At 33.1% G+C, this 20730-nt stretch overlaps 1 protein-coding gene across 1 annotated transcript in view; it reads left to right on the plus strand.

Annotated features, from left to right (window-relative positions):
• Positions 1-20730, plus strand: part of LOC145259891 (BAI1-associated protein 3-like) — a 2054292-nt gene that overhangs the window by 1780099 nt on the left and 253463 nt on the right. The window contains exons 8-9 of the mRNA XM_080117785.1: positions 1892-2153; positions 11620-11664. Coding sequence (XP_079973911.1) covers positions 1892-2153; positions 11620-11664 — 307 coding nt within the window. The remainder of the gene's footprint in view (positions 1-1891; positions 2154-11619; positions 11665-20730) is intronic.

Below are 20730 nucleotides of genomic sequence, written 5' to 3' on the forward strand. Positions count from 1 at the left end.
AAATAAAAGAAAACACTTTATATAATAAAATATTGAACACAAAAATTATATTTTACTATCAACAAAAAAAACATACCAAACATAAAAATATAACACCCCAATTCTAAAATCTCATTGTTTTAGAGAATTTATTTCCCAAAAATTGTTTTCATTATTTCCTGTTTCCCTGTTCCATTATTTTCGATGAAGACAAAAAAAAAAAATAATGGAGCAAATTCAACTTCAGTGTACTTATGAAGGAGAATCTAATTCGTCCATAGCTTTCCTTGATGTATTAGTAGCGAAAACACCATCCAGTTACCTTACATAAACATACCGTAAACCTACATTCACGGGACTGTATACGCGCTGGAATTCATTTTGCCCCCGAAAACGTAAAATAAATTATATTTGGATCCTAACACATCGTGCCCTTATGATCTGCTCAAAATCAAAATTGGATGAGGAATTTAAAATAATTACTGATACCCTCTCCAAAAATGAGTACCCTTTGGATGTGATTAGGTCAGTTATACAAAGGACAATAACAGAGTCCTCTGAAACTAAAATTCAAACGGTTAATAAATGTCCAGTATATCTGCGTTTACCTTGACTGGGGACAGTAAGTGAGAAATTTACAAAGCAAATCAGCTCAACAGTGAAAAATTGTTATTTTGCTTCAAATATACTTGTGTTCTCTACGAGAACGTTAATGCCATCCTCTCGAAAAGATGTTCTACCCCCTATCATAATAATAATGTATACTAAACAACAGACGTAATTGCCAATACATACGGGTCTTCAATTACTGATCACCTTATTAAAACCCCGTCTTGTGCAGCGAATTTTAGCACGAATTCTTTTTCAAGCCTGAGTCGTGATCACTCATTATTTCATTTAAAGATCTTGGAGACTGTTCACGTACGGTTTAGAACGCCTTTCTTATGCAAGACGACGGAATGCCTCTTGGGTTTGAGCGTGATTAGTCTCTAGGATCTTCGTGTAATATAACGTCGCTGCATTTCAATAGTTTCCCCCAATTTTCCCCCATAACGTAACGCAACGTTATGTTTATTTGTACATATTTTCGATTCCCATTCGTGTTTTTTCTCTCGAATCCTTCGATACAGTTTTCATAAAGCGAGGGCGAAACCGGTCAGCTGACTCCCCCATTTAAAAAAAATTTCTCTTCACCTCGTTAACTTTATTTTAAACGTTGACTTTATTTTAAACATTTTAATCATGAATTTTTATCTTCCTTATATGATTCCATTATATATATATATATATATATATATATATATATATATATATATATATAACTTGAGTTTCTTAAGCTATAATCGAAACGAAACCAAAACTTATGAAAAGTTCTTGATAAAATTATTTATAAAAAAAAATAGATGACTAAAGAGCCATCAGCTATAATCGAAACCGAAACCAAAACTTATGAAGAATTCTTGGTAAAGTTATTTATTACAAGAAATGGAAGTCCATAACAATTAAATGACATTCACTCAAAATTAATAATGCACACGCTATCCTATTAATATATTTGTTGAAGAATTTCCTCATTATATTCTGTTAATTCTGATACTTGATATATATATATATATATATATATATATATATATATATATATATATGGGGGTGTAAATTAAATATCTAAATAATTAGAACATTAAACTGTCACGAGGTGTACTTGTGTGATTTTACCTGACAGAAGTTCTTTAATTTCTAGTCGGTAATTCTGATAGTCCATTAGGCCGAAACCCTGACAATGCGGATGTAAGCTATACATTATTATTATTATTATTATTATTATTATTATTATTATTATTATTATTATTATTATTATTATTATTATTAAATATCTAATATATGTTTTTTTTGTTTTGTTTTTTTTTTGCAGGTTACAGTGACCCCTTCTGCATGCTGGGGATTATGCCAAGCCGGCCTGTGGAGTATCAATCAGGGGAGGCCACCAATTACTCGGACGAAGACTCGCCAAAATACCGCGACAAAAAAGGCTTGAAGAAGTTCTCAACGAGCAGTCTGCACAAAAAGAAGGACAGACTGCAAGCCGTGAGAGACCTTTTACCAGCCAAACTCATCCGAACAACAACAGTCAAGAAGAACACGCTGAATCCAGTCTGGAATGAACGGTTCAGATTGTAAGTTTGATTTTTTTTTACAGAATCTTTACAAATTTGTTGGGTGTTCGTCAAATATCTCAAATCGTCACCGTGGATTCATATTTTTGCAAATATTGAATTAACATCTGGTTTTAACAATCTTTGATTTTAATTATTATGGAATTACTTTTTTATTTTAGCTGATCTTAAATTAACCTTGATTTTAGCTACTATGAAATTATCTTTCTGATCTTTATTATTAGACATTATATAATTAAATTCTGATTCAACCTACTATGAAGATAATATTTGACGTTAAATACAATGTAATTAACTTTTCATTTCGACCACTATGGATTTAACTTCTAATTCTTACCACGTTCAATTCAGTCGAATTAATTTTAAATTTTAGTTATTCCGGAATGAACTTTTGATTTATGCAATAGTGCTATTTTATAATTTCTAAATACACAATAAGTTTTTTACACACTATTAAATTAGCAATTAACTTTTGGTCGTATTCGCTATGGAAGTTTCTTTTTTTACTTAAACAACTGATAGCCTGTTAAATCTGAAGCTAGTGACGTTTAAACCAGCAACTAATAACTACCTTCATTATTCCAGAGATTGTGTTTTCGGTGGAATTAGTTTGTCTAGCTTAATGTCAATACTGCTGGACCAATCGTCATTAAACTTGGTTAAAATATCGGGCATGATCTAACTTTGAATCGGTTTGATTTGTGAATATCTGGGTCATGGTAAAGGTGACGGAAATATACGTTAGTTCTGAACATCGTAGAGGTTTTCAACTTGGTCCATATTGTAGCCAATGAAGTTCTGCATCTGATATAATCTTGATCACGACCTTAAAATGTTCGTGCCTGATCCAAATTTTGACTAAATTTCAACTCGCAATTTTTCCAAATATAGATCTGATGCTTGTTAATAACGGTAACTACTATCTAAAATTTCATTCTGCTTTGAGTCATCAACGTCTACGTTTTCATTGAATAACTTCGAAAATAATCATTGCATAATAATAATTTCATAACTTCGGAAATACCCATGCAATATGGAGACAAAAGGTTTAGCTAAGGCAGTGAGACATGTTTATGTTTGCAGATGGAATGTGCAATCTTACGATTGACTTATGTTCCGGTTAATGTATACATTTTTTCCAAAAATGGTGACTTTTTTCAATTTTTAAGCTATGTGAAATAATAAATACAACTATTTCAATAATAATATGTTCTTGTAATAAACTTCTTTTTTTTCTAATTAATTTTTAGTGCTTTGTAAATTAATGTTATACTTGTATATAATTTGTTGTATCACACTTTATAAATATTACATAGAGTTTTATTAGTGAAACTAGTGAATATGGCCTGCTTTGTGAGAGTAATCTGGACAGTTTAGACATAATTACATTCATAATTGGGTTTTCAATCATTATATTTCATTAGATCATCTGTGATTTATCGGACAACATCGAGTAAATACTTTTAATTGTATGCATAAGTTTGTTTTGTTAAAAATATATACCGTTTTACAGTTTTTCTAAACTTCATTGACAAACGTAATTGCCAATTCGTATATGTGATAAACGTTAGATATCGTGACACAAACTGTGAACCTTTCGAGATTGTCAGCGACGATGAAGCCAACAGCAATAAGATGGCGTGAGGCTGTTGGTAAAACTTGTGTGTCTTTGGCGCCGTCCGATTCAGTAGCCGGCATTCAGGTAGTCCGTGGGGAAGACTTGTTCCGACTTTGAAAGATGGTCACGTTTAACATAATTAGTTGTAAAAAAAACTTCTCAGAAGTTGGTTGCTTTTTAATTTATATGAATATATAAAACAAAAGCAGAACTTATCTTCTTTGTATGCTTAGTTTACCAGAACTAAAATCGACATTCTATCATCTTTCGTTGTAACAAAGTTCTGAAATATATCTTGTTTGATGATTATAGATATTCACTTAAATAGAAATGTATGATACAAAATCGTTTGAGGGGCGAGTAGACTTTACTTCCAAGCGTACAAACACATAAAACAAATCAAATGAAAGAGACACTCCTAATCAGGCGAAACGCGCAACTAACATCGTCATACTTAAAGTTATGCCACATGACTGATAAGTACGCTCGTTATTTAATACTGATGTTAAAACAATGATATAAACAATGTTTTCATTCAATCTATATAAAAATTATGCCGAATCTTTTGCATTAACGAAAATATAATGCGTGTTTATTTATATTTTTAACTTAAAAGGCAATTTTTATTCTAAGCATTTCAGAACAATTATTTAAAGAAGATATGTCTACGCTATCATTATTTTCGTGGAAGGTGCTCGACTGAGCTTCAATCTCTGGTTTCTTCTTGAAATACATTCACGTCTCTCTACTATAACTTCAAAAAAAATTCCGTTCTTTTAATAAAATGAAATGAAATACGTATTAGATAAGTTTGAAGCCGAAACAATGCATTATCTTCTCTTCTTTCTTCTATCTATTTATCTATCTTCTATCTTCTTTATCTATTCTTCTATTTATCTATCTATCTATCTATCTATCTTCTATTCTTCTATCTTCTGTCTATCTATCTTCTTCTTCTATCTTCTCTCCTCTTCTCTTCTCTTCTTCTCTTCTTTTCTATCTTCTATCTATCTATCTTCTTCTATCTATTCTTCTTCTATCTTCTCTCCTCTTCTCTTCTCTTCTTCTCTTCTTTTCTATCTTCTATCTATCTATCTTCTTCTATCTATTCTTCTTCTATCTTCTCTCCTCTTCTCTTCTCTTCTTCTCTTCTTTTCTATCTTCCATCTATCTATCTTCTTCTATCTATTCTTCTTCTATCTTCTTCTATCTTCTTCTTCTTCTATATAAATAAAATGAACTCATTTTTCCCTCCAACTTTAACCTTAATAGGATTAAAAATTATATTACATGCAAATGCAATGCGTACCGGCTATGGCACATTATCTAAGGTTTGCTATAGGCCTATTAACTCTACAGTACCTCGACAATTGTACATTCCTATATTTTTCCGGTGAGAGCCCACTACCAAAATCGCTTAGATTCAATGAAAGTTGCAAAAATGTTTCTCTCTATTAGATTCCTCCTTTCCCCTCTTCCCATTTACACCGCATCGGATGCATTCGCAAGGAACACTACGATGAAACACACCGGTTTGGAATCGTACTAGGTTATTATGCCGTTTTTTGTTTGTTTGTTTTTTTTAATCGCTTTTCCCTGATTTATACTTTCTCTTTTTTTTTCCATAATAAAATAGAAATAAAAAAAAAAAATAAATAAAAACGCGAAAACGCGATTACTATTATTGTTTTGTTTTTGCTTTTTTTTTTTTTTTTGTTAGTATAAGACGCAATCTCCGAGAGTAACCGGATTTTACTTCCGGTTTTAACGACTCTAACTGAAATCTAACTATGACCTTTATTTATTAGTACGTTCAACTCAACATTTATTTTTACACAAAGATTACAACGCAACGATATCGTATATTCACTTGCATTACACTTAAATTAAAATTCAAACAAATAAATTCATTTAGAATTCGAGAAAACAAAAACATTCATTTACAATTCGAGTGTGATGTGACTACTGAAACTAAACCAAAACAAAGTGCGGAATTGATATTTGACCAAATTCACTTTTTTAGTTAATTCATCATGTTTTTATTTTGTTTTTTGTTTTTTGGTTTGTTTTTTTTAGTTTTATTTTTTTTGCGTTTTCGCCTCAATGATTCGAGTTCGACCCCCCTCCTTCAAACTTTTTTGGGATTTTTCAAACACACAGGCACCGCTGGACCGTTCGTATTGCACCACGTTCATCTTTTTAATTGTTTTTTTTTTACACGATTTTTTATAGTTTTAACATTGTTTGTTTTTTAATATTTAAACAGGGTTATGACTTCGCTTTGTTTTCTTATTACTCCCCCCCACAATACACGCCTCTAAAAACCAGGGCAACGCCAGGTACCCCACGCTAGTTACAAAACAAAATAAACAGATATTTATTTTGTTTGAAATTTATATTTGAATTTATAAATATATTTCGAAGCTACACTTAGTCTTCAGTATGTTTTTTTTTTGCCATGTCATTGCTTGAGCATAGAATCAGCAAGTAGAAGCCCGTTTGTTGTTTTTACGGTAGTCTTTTCAAGTGTCGGAACGGTGCGTTGGTCACGCGGAATTCACGGTAGGGTTTATTCAAACTCAACCAGCGCTTTTATCAAGGAACACTAATCTAATGTGATTTCCTTTCCTTTCTTTTGTTTTGTGTTGATTCAGTTTCGTAATCTTCATATTTTCATTATCTTCTTATTCACGTCATTTTTCTTATTCACGTCATTTTTATAATTCATCCTCATACTCCTCTCTCTATTTCTGTTATTTGTAGTACTCCCTGTACGACAAAATTTAACACAACGTAAATTAATTGGATTATTCGTAGCATTCATCGATTCTTATTTACAAACGTTTCGGTTAATGCAACCTCCAACTTCTTCGGATTCATTTTTTTTAACTTGAGAATTTTCTAATCGAACTTTGGACTCTTTACATCGAACTTTATCTAGTACTTTCTTCTTTACGTCACTGGTCCTTGCAGACAATTCTTATATAAATGTTCGAAGATTTTTACCTGTTGTTGTTTGTAGATGTATAATCTTATTACTTATCACTCTCCATCCCTACTTATTACTCCGTATTCGGAGGTTGCATCGATCGAAACGTTGTACAAATAACACTCAAGATAAGAAATAGTCTGAATAATTCGAGTCATAAAACGTTTGGATCCTCATCTCAAAAATCCAGAAACATGAACGGTGTTCTATATGAATAGAAAAGCGAGTAGTTGAAATTTATAAACAGACAAGAAAGATAGAGAGTAAGGCTTATCGAAAAGCAGCGCCTATGTCAGCCGATATTTGACTTTTAAGTTGACCTTGTATAAAATCAATTACAATATGAGCATTAATAATGATAAAATAGTAGATAAGAACACCATTAAGAAAATTGCCATATGAGTAACGGCACGAAAAATGAAACGAATAATGAGCAAGAATAATGAGTTCAAAATTAACTTACAAAATTTAATAGAGCGATCTTTTTTGCTTATTACAACGCATTTCTTACAAAAGACATATTGCTAGTCTCTATCTGCTCTATAGATATTTCGACTTAGCTCCATTCTTTAGTTCCCGTTATAAAACATTCACATCAAAATTTACTTTGCTACCACAACGAAAATAACTTTTCTTTTATCTTCTGTGTGCTTAGTATCAAGCATTCCACGGACAGTTTTTCTTCACAAGGGCTTTTTGTCCACGGAACACATTGTTGCAAGATTGCTTCCCTGTTGATTACAATATGGTCATCTTCAAAATTAATATCAAGAGATCCATGCCATAAACATTCTAAAGAAGTAATCAAACTTCTATTAACTATCCAGAATTCTCATGAGGCTTTTCATTTTTCAACTATCATTCCATATTATTAATCGTTATCCTTGAGTGGCGCTCGGCCTAGATAAATAGTGATTTACTAAAAAATAATTTTAAGTTTCTTAAATTTATACTAAAATTCTCCACATGAACCTATGTCCTAATGGTTAGAAGTGTTGGTTAACAATCAGTTCTCAGATAGTCTTATTATAGGATACAGATTACTACATAAGAATGAAATAAATAAACATTTCGTCTCATGCCTCACTGAATATGAACAATCTACCGCTGTGGATTAAATGCAGTGTTCAAGTCAATATTCTGTCTAGATTTCTAAGCTCAACTGAAAGATCTTCAAGTTCGAATAGTTAAAATGAAAAAAAAACTTGAGGTTAAATCAACTAAAACGTCGCGAATATTAAAAGCAAAATTAGAATTGTAGTCCGAACAATAGAAAATAGAATGTGAATTACATTAAATTAGGTCAGTTTTCATCACGCATAGTAAATAGTAAGGCTGACATACCAAAAAAATAGTGAAATTAAAATTTAGGAAAAAAAGGATGAAAATAATTGTTTTCTATTTTTCTTTTTCAAAGGCACTTTACTTTTACTGTTGAAATAATGTAATACAGTGTTTTTTTGTTTTTTTACTTCCTCTTTTTATTTTATACGACATAATTGAATAAGTTATACATTATTTTTAGAAAACAAAGTATATTGTTAAATATTAGATAAGCATGCGACAAACTAGTAACAAAAAGGAACACAGACACGTTATCAGCGCTGAATTTGAAGATGTTGCGATCGATTCGTTCGATCATATTCATTGAATTAAAATCAGCTTTATTAGGCAAAACTCAACATTTTTTATGATTAAGCATGGAGGTTGATTATCTGCACGCATGTGGAACTGTGTTCCGTTTTTCTAGCTTTCCAACTGACTACAATATGGTCGTCTTCAAGTCCAACATAAACAAATTCTTGATAAACCATCCCCATACGTAATCCAATTTATCAAATTTCCACTACTAATGATTACTACGATATTTTCCTATTGACTTCCGTACACACATTAACCTTTATCCAAGAGTGACCTCCGGGCCTTGGTAAGTGGTGACTCCTTTTTTAAAAGAATATGTGTAATAATATTATGTTCTTATATACGTCACTACCCTCCAACTTTTTTAAAGATGGAATCGCTCAACTGCCAAAGATACAGTATAAAAAGTAGAGTGCTCAATACTATTGCAGAGCAAATATGTGTTTTATTTTTTATTAACGTTTTATGTGTTTTATTATTGTTATTATAGGATTGAATATATATATATGTGTGTGTGTGTGTGTGTGTGTGTGTGTGTGTGTGTGTGTGTGTGTGTGTGTATGTGTGTGTGTGTGTGTGTGTGTGTGTGTGTGTGTGTTTTATTTTTTTATTACCGTTTTATCTGTTTGGTTACATATTTTTCGGATGTTGAACCATGTTTACGATCCAACAGCCTCGTCAGACATTACAGAAACGGTTGTTAGTATTTGGAAGAATTGTTTTAGAAGAAATACGAGAAAAGGAGGGGTTAGGAGATAATAAGGGGAGGAGACAGATATTGACAATATTTCAGTTTAGAAGGTTAAAATACATTAGATTGTATTGTGTGTGTGAGGGTAGTAGATTCAGGTAGACGTGGGTGGAGATATATAGGGAGGGGGTGGAGAGAGGATGGTAAAGAAAAAAGAGAGGGGGTAAGGAGAGAGGGGTGTGGAGTTTCAATTTTTAGGTTTTAAATTTTGACTGCTTTTTACTTGTTCAGCCATGTATATGAAGTAGATGAGATAGGGAGAGAGAGAGAAAGGGTTTTTGTAGGTGTCATGTGTTTGACAAGTACAAGGTTTCATTTAAAATTTTCGTAGTCGCTGTAAGTTGACTTATTCATTTCAGTTGACAATGAGTTGTTTTCAGGTAGTTAAGGATTAATACATGCGCTAACGCACGCGCAAATGCGCATACATACACATACATATGTACGTTTCTACACATCCATATACAGACACATACGCACATACACATATATATAACAATGTATATGGAGACATACCTGCAGTTATATGTAGACATACACGCACATACACACAAGTCCTATACACATATACATACTCACATATATACGTAGACACATATACATATACATATACATATATATATATATATATATATATATATATATATATATATATGTACATCTACTTGTTACTGGATATACATCTCCAGTAAGAAGTAGATGTACATTTACATACATACATGATGATTGCAAGGCCTTGTCAGACGAGTGCCACTCCCTCAGATACTTAAAGTCCAGGGGCCCAAAAATGACTTCCATCGCCACAGGACTATTTTTATAGACAAATGCCTGAGGGAGTATCTATACACAGATGATGTTACAGAGTCTTAGCTTTGTACGACAGCTAAGTCTTTCTCTTTCTCTCTCTCTCTCTCTCTCTCTCTCTCTCTCTCTCTCTCTCTCTCTCTCTCTCTCTCGGTTCAAAATGTTGAGATCCAGTAACAAGCAAGAGCAAGATAGCCAGCAACAGGTTAAACTGCAGACCAGCTTGATGCGGGTACTCGTCTACCGCTTTATGGTTTTTTAAATCAGAGATTTGCTTCTCCTATAAAGGTTGCCTTCACCACGGCTTACGGGAGCCCTCTCCACCCCAGCACACACATACATACACACAAACACACATGGTGCTAGTTGGCCGATGACCCCGAAAAAAGAGTTTTGTTTTTAATCCTTCAGGGAGACTAGCCGCCATCCTCACCAAACAAGTCTGGTTTACATACATACATTAAAACACATGTACGTACATACACGTATACACAATTACATAAATATACATATTTATAAAAATATAAATCTACAGACATATATAGACATATATATACATATATACACAGACAAGTGTATATTTATACCAAGTAAATAGAGTAAAGTTAGAATAAATAAATAATAATAAATAAATAAGTAAATACAGAGGTGTAGTTAATAATGTGAGTTTAGGGAGACGCATCGTTAAGTTCATATATATATGGGTGGGCTCCTAACATGGTGCTTTGGGCAGTGGTTATGTTTAACTTTATTTTCAGTGTTAATGTATTGTGGATACATGCATATAACCTCAGTATAGCTATACATACGTTCAGCCATGCATACCCATAGATCCACACATATATACAGACATTAATACCCAGATGTACGCTTTTTTTTTCTTTACCATCCTCTCTCGGCCTCCCCCCCCATATCTCCACCCACGCCTACCTGAATCTGCTACCCCACACACACAATACAATCTAATGTACTTCAACCTTCAAAACTGAAATATTGTCGATACCCATCTCTCTCCCCCTTATTATCTCCTACCCCCTTTTTTTCTCGTATTTCTTCTAAAACACTTCTTCCAAATACTAACAACCATTTCTGTAAGGTCTGACGAGGCTGTTGGATCGTAAACATGGTCCAACATCCGAAACATATGTAACCAAACAGATAAAACGGTAATAAAAAAAATAAAACACACACACACACACATATATATATATATATATATATATATATATATATATATATATATTTAATCCTATAATAACAATGACCGTTCATTGATTGAGATTGTCGAACTGACTTCCTCATCTTGGTTGTTATTGTCACAACGGAGGGCAAAACGGCCGAAACGTTGTGACAATAACAACCAAGATGAGGAAGTCAGTCCGACAATCTCAATCAATGAAAACACCTCATCTCAAAAATACAGACAATAACAATGACCGTTCAATTTTGATTATTCCATTTCTAGCTGGCTACAAGCATGAGCATCTCCATCCGAACTTATACATATTTCATGTCTGTTGTGCGAACGATAGAAACCGACTGATAATTAAGTACTCCTCCCTAAAACTGTGATTGGTCAGACAAGATCACATCTCGCTCAACTGAAATTTTACCCTTTACTATCAAACACATATATTTAATGCACCTCTTTCTTCTATTCCAGCGACCTTGATGAAATTAGTGCAGATTGCTTACATTTAGACATCTGGTAAGTACTGCATTTTGTAGATTGATTCGTTTTTGTTCTTCTGTATATTTCGCAATATATCAAGCTGTTTAAGTTTTTAAAGCCAAAGCAAAATGACTGTGAGAGATTCGTTGTACACAAGTTTGTTTGTTTTTTGTTCTTTGTTTTTTTGTTTTTTTTTACCCAACTTTCCAATGTGATGAAATTTGGCAAACCGGTGATATAACGTTGGGGTTATGTTTTATATTTGTATATAAGACCGAAAATGATTGGTTTCTGAATTATAGGCAATCAAGAAAAACATTGATTAACATTGTTTATTGTAAACAATTAACACGCACAGTTTATTTTTATCGGATCAATGATCGTTATCTCTGTGACGGGATCACCAGTAAAAATAAGTGTAGGTTTTGTTTTGCCACATTCAATAAAAAAGGTGAAATAAATTACATAAAAACAATTACTTAATATTGGGTACTGCAAACTTTGGATTTTTATATTTTAAAGAACATAATACAATCGACTGAAACAGGTAAATAAATATCATTAGTGTCCTGAATATGACCTTAAACTATATCCAGTGGTGAGGTCCCAGCTTGCGGGCTTTGGGGAGTGTGAAGCCACCCTTTAATTACCATTGTTCCTAGGTCCACTCTGACCCGGAGTGGTAGTACCTGTTAGGGTCCTAACTTTGGGTTAAATAGAAACCGACTTGAAAACAACAAATATATTCTATTAAAAAAATTTTCTTCAAAATCTTTGGATTCTGCATAAAATAACCTGAAAAGGGTTGATATGCCGTAAAACAAAAACAACCAACTAACCAAACAAACAAGACTAGTCTAGTAAGATATGAACGACCAGGGAAATAAGAATCTTAGTAGAAAGATGGCCAATTACACATATTAAGGGTAACCTCGAAACAGGAGGTATGTGTAATATGGTTTGAACCCGGTATGATTGGTTTGCTTTTGAGCTGATCAACTTCATATGTTTTATTTAATGCCGAAAGACAAGACATTGTATGCTATTAATTGAACACAACTTTCTATTTTATTAGTTCACGTCTTTTATAATTGTATTATTGCATAATTGAAAGCAATTAACTCGATATGATTTACACTCCGTACAATTCCGTAGTCCGCTACAGTACGTTTGTAACAGAGTGTGAACACACATATAAAAATGCATCCGAAATGGCGTCACTGTTAGGGGAAAATATACACTTAAAAAATGATGATCATGATAGACAGAGATAATGTTAAAGATCGCGTTAGAGACGTGGATGACGTTCGAGATCATGTTAGATGACATTTGAGGGCACGTTCGTGAAGACGATCACCGCTGTAACGAGATAATGGGGAAGTTAATGTCGTTGTACACAAAAACGCAAGTTGTAGTTCTTTCCTATTCTTTGTCTATTTTGCGATTAAGGTTTCCGGACAGCGTTACATGCAGTCATTACACAAGACATGTAAAACTTGCGGTCATTTCCAAGGACACTTTGCGTCCGCATAAAGCATAATTTAATTTCCTCATGTAGCGATCAAAGTTCTTTTTTATTATTATTTAACCTAGATAAACGTGCGTGCTCACAGAAAAACGTCGTATTTTTCTTTTTGTTTGTATGAAATGATGGAAATCCGTTACTTGCATGAGGAAAGGATTTCTACATAGATGTCCACTATCTGGCCTTTCTGGGTAGGAAGAAACACAGGTTACCTTAGCTTGGTTATAAAGACAAAATTCTACAATCCTAATAAATTTTATTCATACAGTTTCGTTAACACAAAATACATGATCGAGAAAGAGATATGTATACCAGATGATTTTAAGTACGAGTTCGTTATCTCGCTTAGCCAAACTTGTGACTAACTGCGTTTTGTCAACGTAGCATTTAAAAACTAACGGTTGGAAAAGCAGTGAGAAAAGGTTTAGCAGAAGTGCTATCCTCGCAAACATGTTCTGGTCGGACAACGTATATATCATGTTCTAACGCCGCAGGTTAAACAGGAAATAGATTGTAATTATATAATTGTCACACCTTTCTTTACACTTAAACAATATATGACGTTCGATTTCGAAAGCAGAAACTTCATCCAATGAATACAAGGGGCGTGCAATAAGTAATGCCCTGACCCACTTCCCATAGGAGTAGAGCAACGAAACTTGGCACAGTTATTAGTCTTTCTCTACATAGGAACCACCCAGAGGTATGCATTTCTCCTATCGTTTGATGCAGCTCTGGAGACCGTTTTTGTAGAACACCCCAGGTTGGTTCTCCAACCACGACGTGACTTCACAAATCAACGCTGCATCATCTGGAAAACGCTTTCCTTTCAAAAACAACTTCATGGCTGATCTGGCGACATGCGAGTTGTGGACCGGAGCGTTGTCCTGCAGGAGGAGGGTACCGTTGCTGATCTTGTCCCGGCTCTTGATTTTGATAGCTTCCCTTAATTTCCTCAAAAATGAAGCATAATAGGCTCTTGTAATTATGGTACCCTTTGCCAGGAAATCTGTCATCACTACTCCGTCCTGGTCCCAGAAGACTGTGAGCATGACCTTGCCAGCGGAGGGCTGCACCCTTGCCTTCTTTGGAGGTGGTGAGTCCAAGTGCTTCTACTGCATTGACTGGGCTTTGGTCTCTGGATCATAGTGATGGACCCAGGTTTCATCCTGTGTTATCAGTCTTTTGAAAAACTTTGACTCATCTTGACACATCTCCAAATTTATCCTCGAGAACTCGACGCGTTCTCGCTTCTGGAATGGTGTGAGCAACCTGGGAATCCATCTGGCAGACACCTTATGCAAATGGTCATGAATGATAGTTTCCACATACCCTGTACTAATCTTGACATCTTGGGCTATTTGGCGAATAGTAATGCGCTGATCTTCCAAAATAGCAGCCTCAACTTGACGGACAGATGCCTCATCAATGGCAGAAGGGGGCGACCAGGTCTGGGAGCTTTTTCCACAGACTTCCGGCTATGTTAAAATTCACGATGCCAGCGTTTTACAAGGTCATATGACGGGGCATTATCTCCATAAGTTTCTTTCATTTCATCAAAACTCCCCTGTGGTGTGCGTCCTTTCAAATACAAAAACCGGATCACTGCTCGACATTCAAAAGGATCCATTTCACACCTGACTCAGTTCAAACACCTGTAAAACAGAAACCACATCGCCCGTAGAGATATAAATCATTGCACATGCAAAATTTCAGCTAGATTGGACAACTGGAAGTTGGTCAGTGGCATTGCTTATTGCACACCCCTCGTAAGTTTCTTTTTAATTATTAAAATAAAACTACAGCTGAACCCCGGGATACGATGAGATACGGGTTTTCATGTTATTATATAGAATACGATGTTTCGACTCCTGGTTACGGTATTTTCCCCGCCTTACGATGTTAATATAATGTTGTTTCATTATATACATGTGTAATTATATACTGTAATGTATTTTCTTACTAATTTTTAATATATATTGTATAAAATTTTGCTTATGCCCCGCCATACGGCGATTTCATCACTCCCGGGACGGATTAATTCCGTATTCCGGGGTTCAAAATAGTAATTTTATACCTTTTAAAAGTATGCTTTAAAAACTATTAGAAAAAAATTCTGCAATAATATTATCAGTCCACTTCAATTAAATGATGACAACAATAATTGATTGGCCTGATTGATCTCAGAAGAGATTGCACTTATAAAGCACCGTGTGGTGAGTTTTATTCTTTGTTTCACGTCAAATCAACTTTGCGTTGTTTAATATCCACCGATAATATTGTAAATAGTGCATTTTATGGAATAACTTCAGCAAAAAAACTTTTTGTTTTTATTATTTTACCGCTAGCCGACATAACATATTCCATAGCTATTATTTCAAGTGTCGTCGGGTGCGACATAAGTGATGCTTGTATATAGACCCATAACAGTTAAACATATTTCTAGATTCCATGAAACTAAAAATACTATTCCAAAATTCTATTCGATTTACAAACGAAAATGATATTTGAAACTTAAACGCGCCTGAACAACGAATGTGTTATTTCAACTGTTACAGACAAAAATTCAGTGTGATGGACAAAATACTATTTCAAACAAACATGCCACAGTAACAAAAATGCTATTTTAAAGATAATAGACCGGTTTTTATATTTATAACATTTGAGACGAGGGTACGATATTACAAGGGAAATCTCAATCGGTATACCAGTTGTGAGTAAGTAGTTACAATGCATTGTGTTTCACGTTACCGCTGGCCAAACGTATTATAGTAAATTTTGTTGGTCATTTCGTGAAGAAGCTATAAACTAAAGATCATACGAACGAAAACCGATTTGCTTCCGGTAATAAGTTGTTTATTCTCATATACTGAGATAGAAAGGATTAGTGTAAGTTGTCATTGAGGCTTGCATCTAGAGAGCATAGGAGTTATAAGCACCATCTGTTGTCTAGGTGAGCGAGTTTCGATACCATCCTAAAGTAGTCGCTTGTCTAGCCGCACTGAAGATCAGTGTTAGTGCAAAATAATCTGTAGATGACTATATATATATATACCTTTTAATATATATATATAGTTCTCTCTCTCTCTCTCTCTCTCTCTCTCTCTCTCTCTCTCTCTCTCTGTATATATATATATATATATATATATATATATATATATATGTATATTGTGTGTGTGTGTGGTCACGAATAGGCTCTTATATGGTTGACTATTATAGAAAACGGATCACATATAATGATAGAAGATGTATCAAGACACAGGAATGGATATGTTTGATCTGGTAGAACGGTGGTTCATTAAAATTGTGGGGTCTGCGTTCGCGCCTGGTCCACAAAGTATGGAAATGAAAAATTTTAAAATGAAAAAAAAAAACGTTTACAAGGGTTTTTATAGATGTACATAATAATACTTTGATAAGTATGTTTTAACTTAGGGGTGGTATAATAAAATTGTGAGGTCTGCATTCGCACCTGGCCTCCATGGACTGGAAATAGGTACAAATTTTAATAAAGATTTTTCATATCTATCTGCGTAAGTATACTTTGATAATTATGTTTCAGTTTGAAGAAATATGGTATAATAAAATTATGGGGTGTTCGTTCGCGCCTGACCTCCATAGAATGGAAATATGTCACAAAGCTTAACAAGGTGTTATGATATAGATCCACAGAATATTGTGATAAGTGTTTCAGTGTGAACAGGTATGGTATAATAAATTATGGAGTTTATCTATTTTATTTTTACTTTCATCATATTTGGCTTTGGTTTTGAATCCCCCAAATTCGAAGCTATCTCTTTACAACCCTTCCTTTTCATAACCTATCATACTTTCATAAATCAGAGTCCATTTTCTGTAGGCTACTTTTGAACCCAGTCAACGACGAGTACTTTTGCTAGTATATATATATGTGTGTGTGTGTGTGTGTGTGTGTGTGTGTGTGTGTGTGTGTGTGTGTGTGTGTGTGTGTGTGTGTGTGTGTGTGAGAGAGACTAATGGAAATAGTATTCTGACGAGATAAAAAGATAAAAAGGAACAACCCAAGTTACACGTCCATCAACGTTTCGTCTTCATTGTAAAACTATTTCTGGATGAATGAATTTAAGAAAATACAACAAATGTATTTTCAAATATTGTACTGGCATTTTCTTTTCTTCAATTCATTCATCTAGAAGAAGTCTTACAATAAAGACGAAACGTTGGTAGATGTGTGACTTGGTTTGTTTCTCTCTTTATCTCTCTCTCACTCTCTCTCTCTCTCTTTACATATATATATATATATATATATATATATATATATATATATTAAAAAGAGTTTACGTGGATCAATCAACGTTTTGACGTTAACACGTTAGTTGGAACTCTAAATAACTCAAGTAATTAAAGTTGAAATTATCCACGAAAAGTAGACAGAATAAAATGTGACAGCCGAAGGTTAACCTATTAAAAATATTATTCATTTGTGACAGCCGAAGGTTAACCTATTAAACATATTATTAAATTATTTGTCCTATGATTCGACAGGCTTTCCTTTTTACCCAAGGAATTGGTCGAGCTCATGTACATGTAACATCAATACAATGCGTAAAACTCTCTTTCCTCGCTCCCCAACTTTCAATCGTCCAGACAATGTACATGCTTAGTTCTACGGTAAGCAATTCATTTCGGTAAGGTAAAATAACTACTCTCACACACTATTCCTCATATATTAAATGTTTACATACGCATATTATAAGGGATGGTTAACAATCGTATACACACATTCATTCATTCATTTTCCCGCACTAATATTACTGCATTAAAAACAAATAAAAATATTCTCAATTTAATTCACTACTATTTTCATACTTAGGCCCGTTAAATAGAAAATATTTTTTAATTTAAAATTTATCAATCAAATATCAAATACATCAAATAAGCTTAGTAAAACCAATATAATGATTTAATGAAAATATCTTTATTGAACTGCACCGTGATTGTCCACTTACATAAAATAAAAAGAAGAAAAAATAATAACATTATAAGATTACAATTAGGTTTTTGGGAGAATGGAGACCCAATAGAATTTTGTTGAAGATTCGATTGGGACTTAATAAATAACCCATGCTTAAGACTGCTCATTTAATCTGTATTTACGAAACATATATTTTATACTAAGAAGAGTAAATAAATTTTTGAAAACCTCCTGTTTTGAAGTGATTAAATAGATTCTTACCAAGCAAACATTCTGTCAAAAAATATGAACTTACATGTGGTAAAAATACCTCTTATATGTGGTAAAAAAAATATCAAAATAATATCGCTTGCATGTGGTAAAGGGTATATCGACAAAAATATATCACTCATAAAATTTGAAATTTATTTTTTAATTCATCTGCATATTGATGGAAAATTTTGCTGTATTTCTAGCGGATTTTTTTGTTTTGTTTCGTTTTTTTATTATTTTCGTGGCGGAACTGAATTAAACAATATTTGAAACTTAATCATGGCAGACAAAAGTACTATTTAAATGTTAAGGGTAGCAAACAAAAACAATATTTCAAACCTATCGTGACAAACGAAAGAAAATATTACAAAATATATTATAAAATATTATAAAATATTATGAAATATACTATTATTTAAAACTTAAGTGTAACAGACGCAGGGAAATATTATTTCAAAGTTAAGCGTAACAAACAAAAACAATATTATTTAAAACTTGAGGATAACAGAAAAAGAAAATTCCACATAAAACTTCAGCGTAACAGACAAGAGAAAATATTTTGAAACTTAAACGTAACATATTCAATAAATATTATTTAAGATTTAAACATAACAATAAAGAAAATAGTATTTAAAACTTAAGCGTTACAGATAAAAGAAATACTTAAAACTTGAGGGTAACGGACAAAATAATATCTTATTTTAATGTGAAGCATGACAGACAAAAAAATAATAATTCAAACTTAAGCGTCACAGGCAAAATAAGCTAAAATGTACAACTTAAGCGTAACAGACAAAATTAAAGTACTATTTAACCCTTAAGCGTATCAGACAAAAGAAAATGATATTTAAAACTTTAGTGTGAGAAAAAAAAGAAAATACTGTTTTTATCTTGAACGTGAGAGGCAGGCATATTGATTAGATTTCATAGATATTCTTGGACGGATGAAATGAAATTCGTCAATTCAATCTGTCTTTATGAAAATGAAGCGCGAGAAAATGACATACTGAGCCTCTTTTTGCTATGCCATGGCGCATCTCAAAAGGCAGAAGAGACAAACTGTTCCAGTCCGCTCTCTTCCCCATCTGGTGGAAAAACAAAAGTATCTTTATTCTTTATTCAGTAATTATGGCTCAAACTGGAAAGTGAAAACTGCTTTCTTTGAATCCCATTAAAGAATAACAATCCAAAAACATAAAGATGCTTTCTTTTTATTCTTATGTGGTTCGATGACAGCTTCACGGCTTCATAAAATACATAAGTACTTTTTTATGTAAATGTCTAGCAGACATTTCGGTATCTTGTTCATACATATCTTCTTATATCAGTGATTCAAAAGTCTCTTTCAAATAGTTACTTTAAAAGTCATTTATAATGCTGAACAGTCATTTTGTTTTTAAAAATATGTTTTTCAAGTTTCTAATATCTTAAATGTTTTATTCATGACGTATCTCTCTGTGTTACATACCTAGAAACAAACACAACACAACTTTATACAAAATTATTTCTTTATTAGCTGTGTTTGCACTTTTATTAATTAAAGTTCATTTCTTTGCCTTTTATGATTTCTTACCTGGGCGTATTAAGTTGTACATGGCCTTAAAAGGTAACAAATAAGTTAGACGCCATGCAGACTAGACCTGTCCCGTCGCCCTTTCTCTCATGACAGTGTCTGATCGCGGGATTTCATTTCTAAAGCTTTCAATACGAAGGTATCAGAAAACAATTTGCTGCCTCCAAATGATTTGTTTGCATTATTTTATAGCATACCAAATGTTTTTGTACATTTAATGTTGAATCATGTGATTTTATTAAAATAAAATGCTATGATTTAAGTCCGTAATCCCTTACATTATTAAACCTGTTAGCATTAACTAGTTATTTATTATGTACATTTATGTGGACAATAGCGGCTGTATTTCATGTCACACACACTTCAGATTGTATGTCACCGATAGATGGTACTTTAAATGGCCCGAATCAAAGAAGGACTATGATTAATAGAAACTAAAAGTATGATCACTACACTTCCTAAAATTACCAAATTACCAAACCTTCAGTGTAGTTTTATGCTACAGATATGACAGACCGAATAAAACCATCTGGTTGAAATACATCTGGTTGGACCATCTGGTTGAATAAAACCATCTGATTAACACATTTACTTGATTTCTTATGAAGTCGAAGTTGGTAACAAGGTTGGTTTTTAATGTATAGGATACCCAACTTCCCAAAATAGAGCAGTTTTGATTGGATTAAAATATTTAAAAGAAAATTCACTAGTAAAGAAATATTTGTCCATATTTTGGAGAAGACATACCAGATAACACGTTTTTATCCTAGTCCTAAGGCATTTAAGTGTTTTACAGTC

This window comes from Euprymna scolopes, chromosome 35 (assembly GCF_053919585.1).
Source record: "Euprymna scolopes isolate OS-2025 chromosome 35, ASM5391958v1, whole genome shotgun sequence".
NCBI lineage: Eukaryota > Metazoa > Mollusca > Cephalopoda > Sepiida > Sepiolidae > Euprymna > Euprymna scolopes.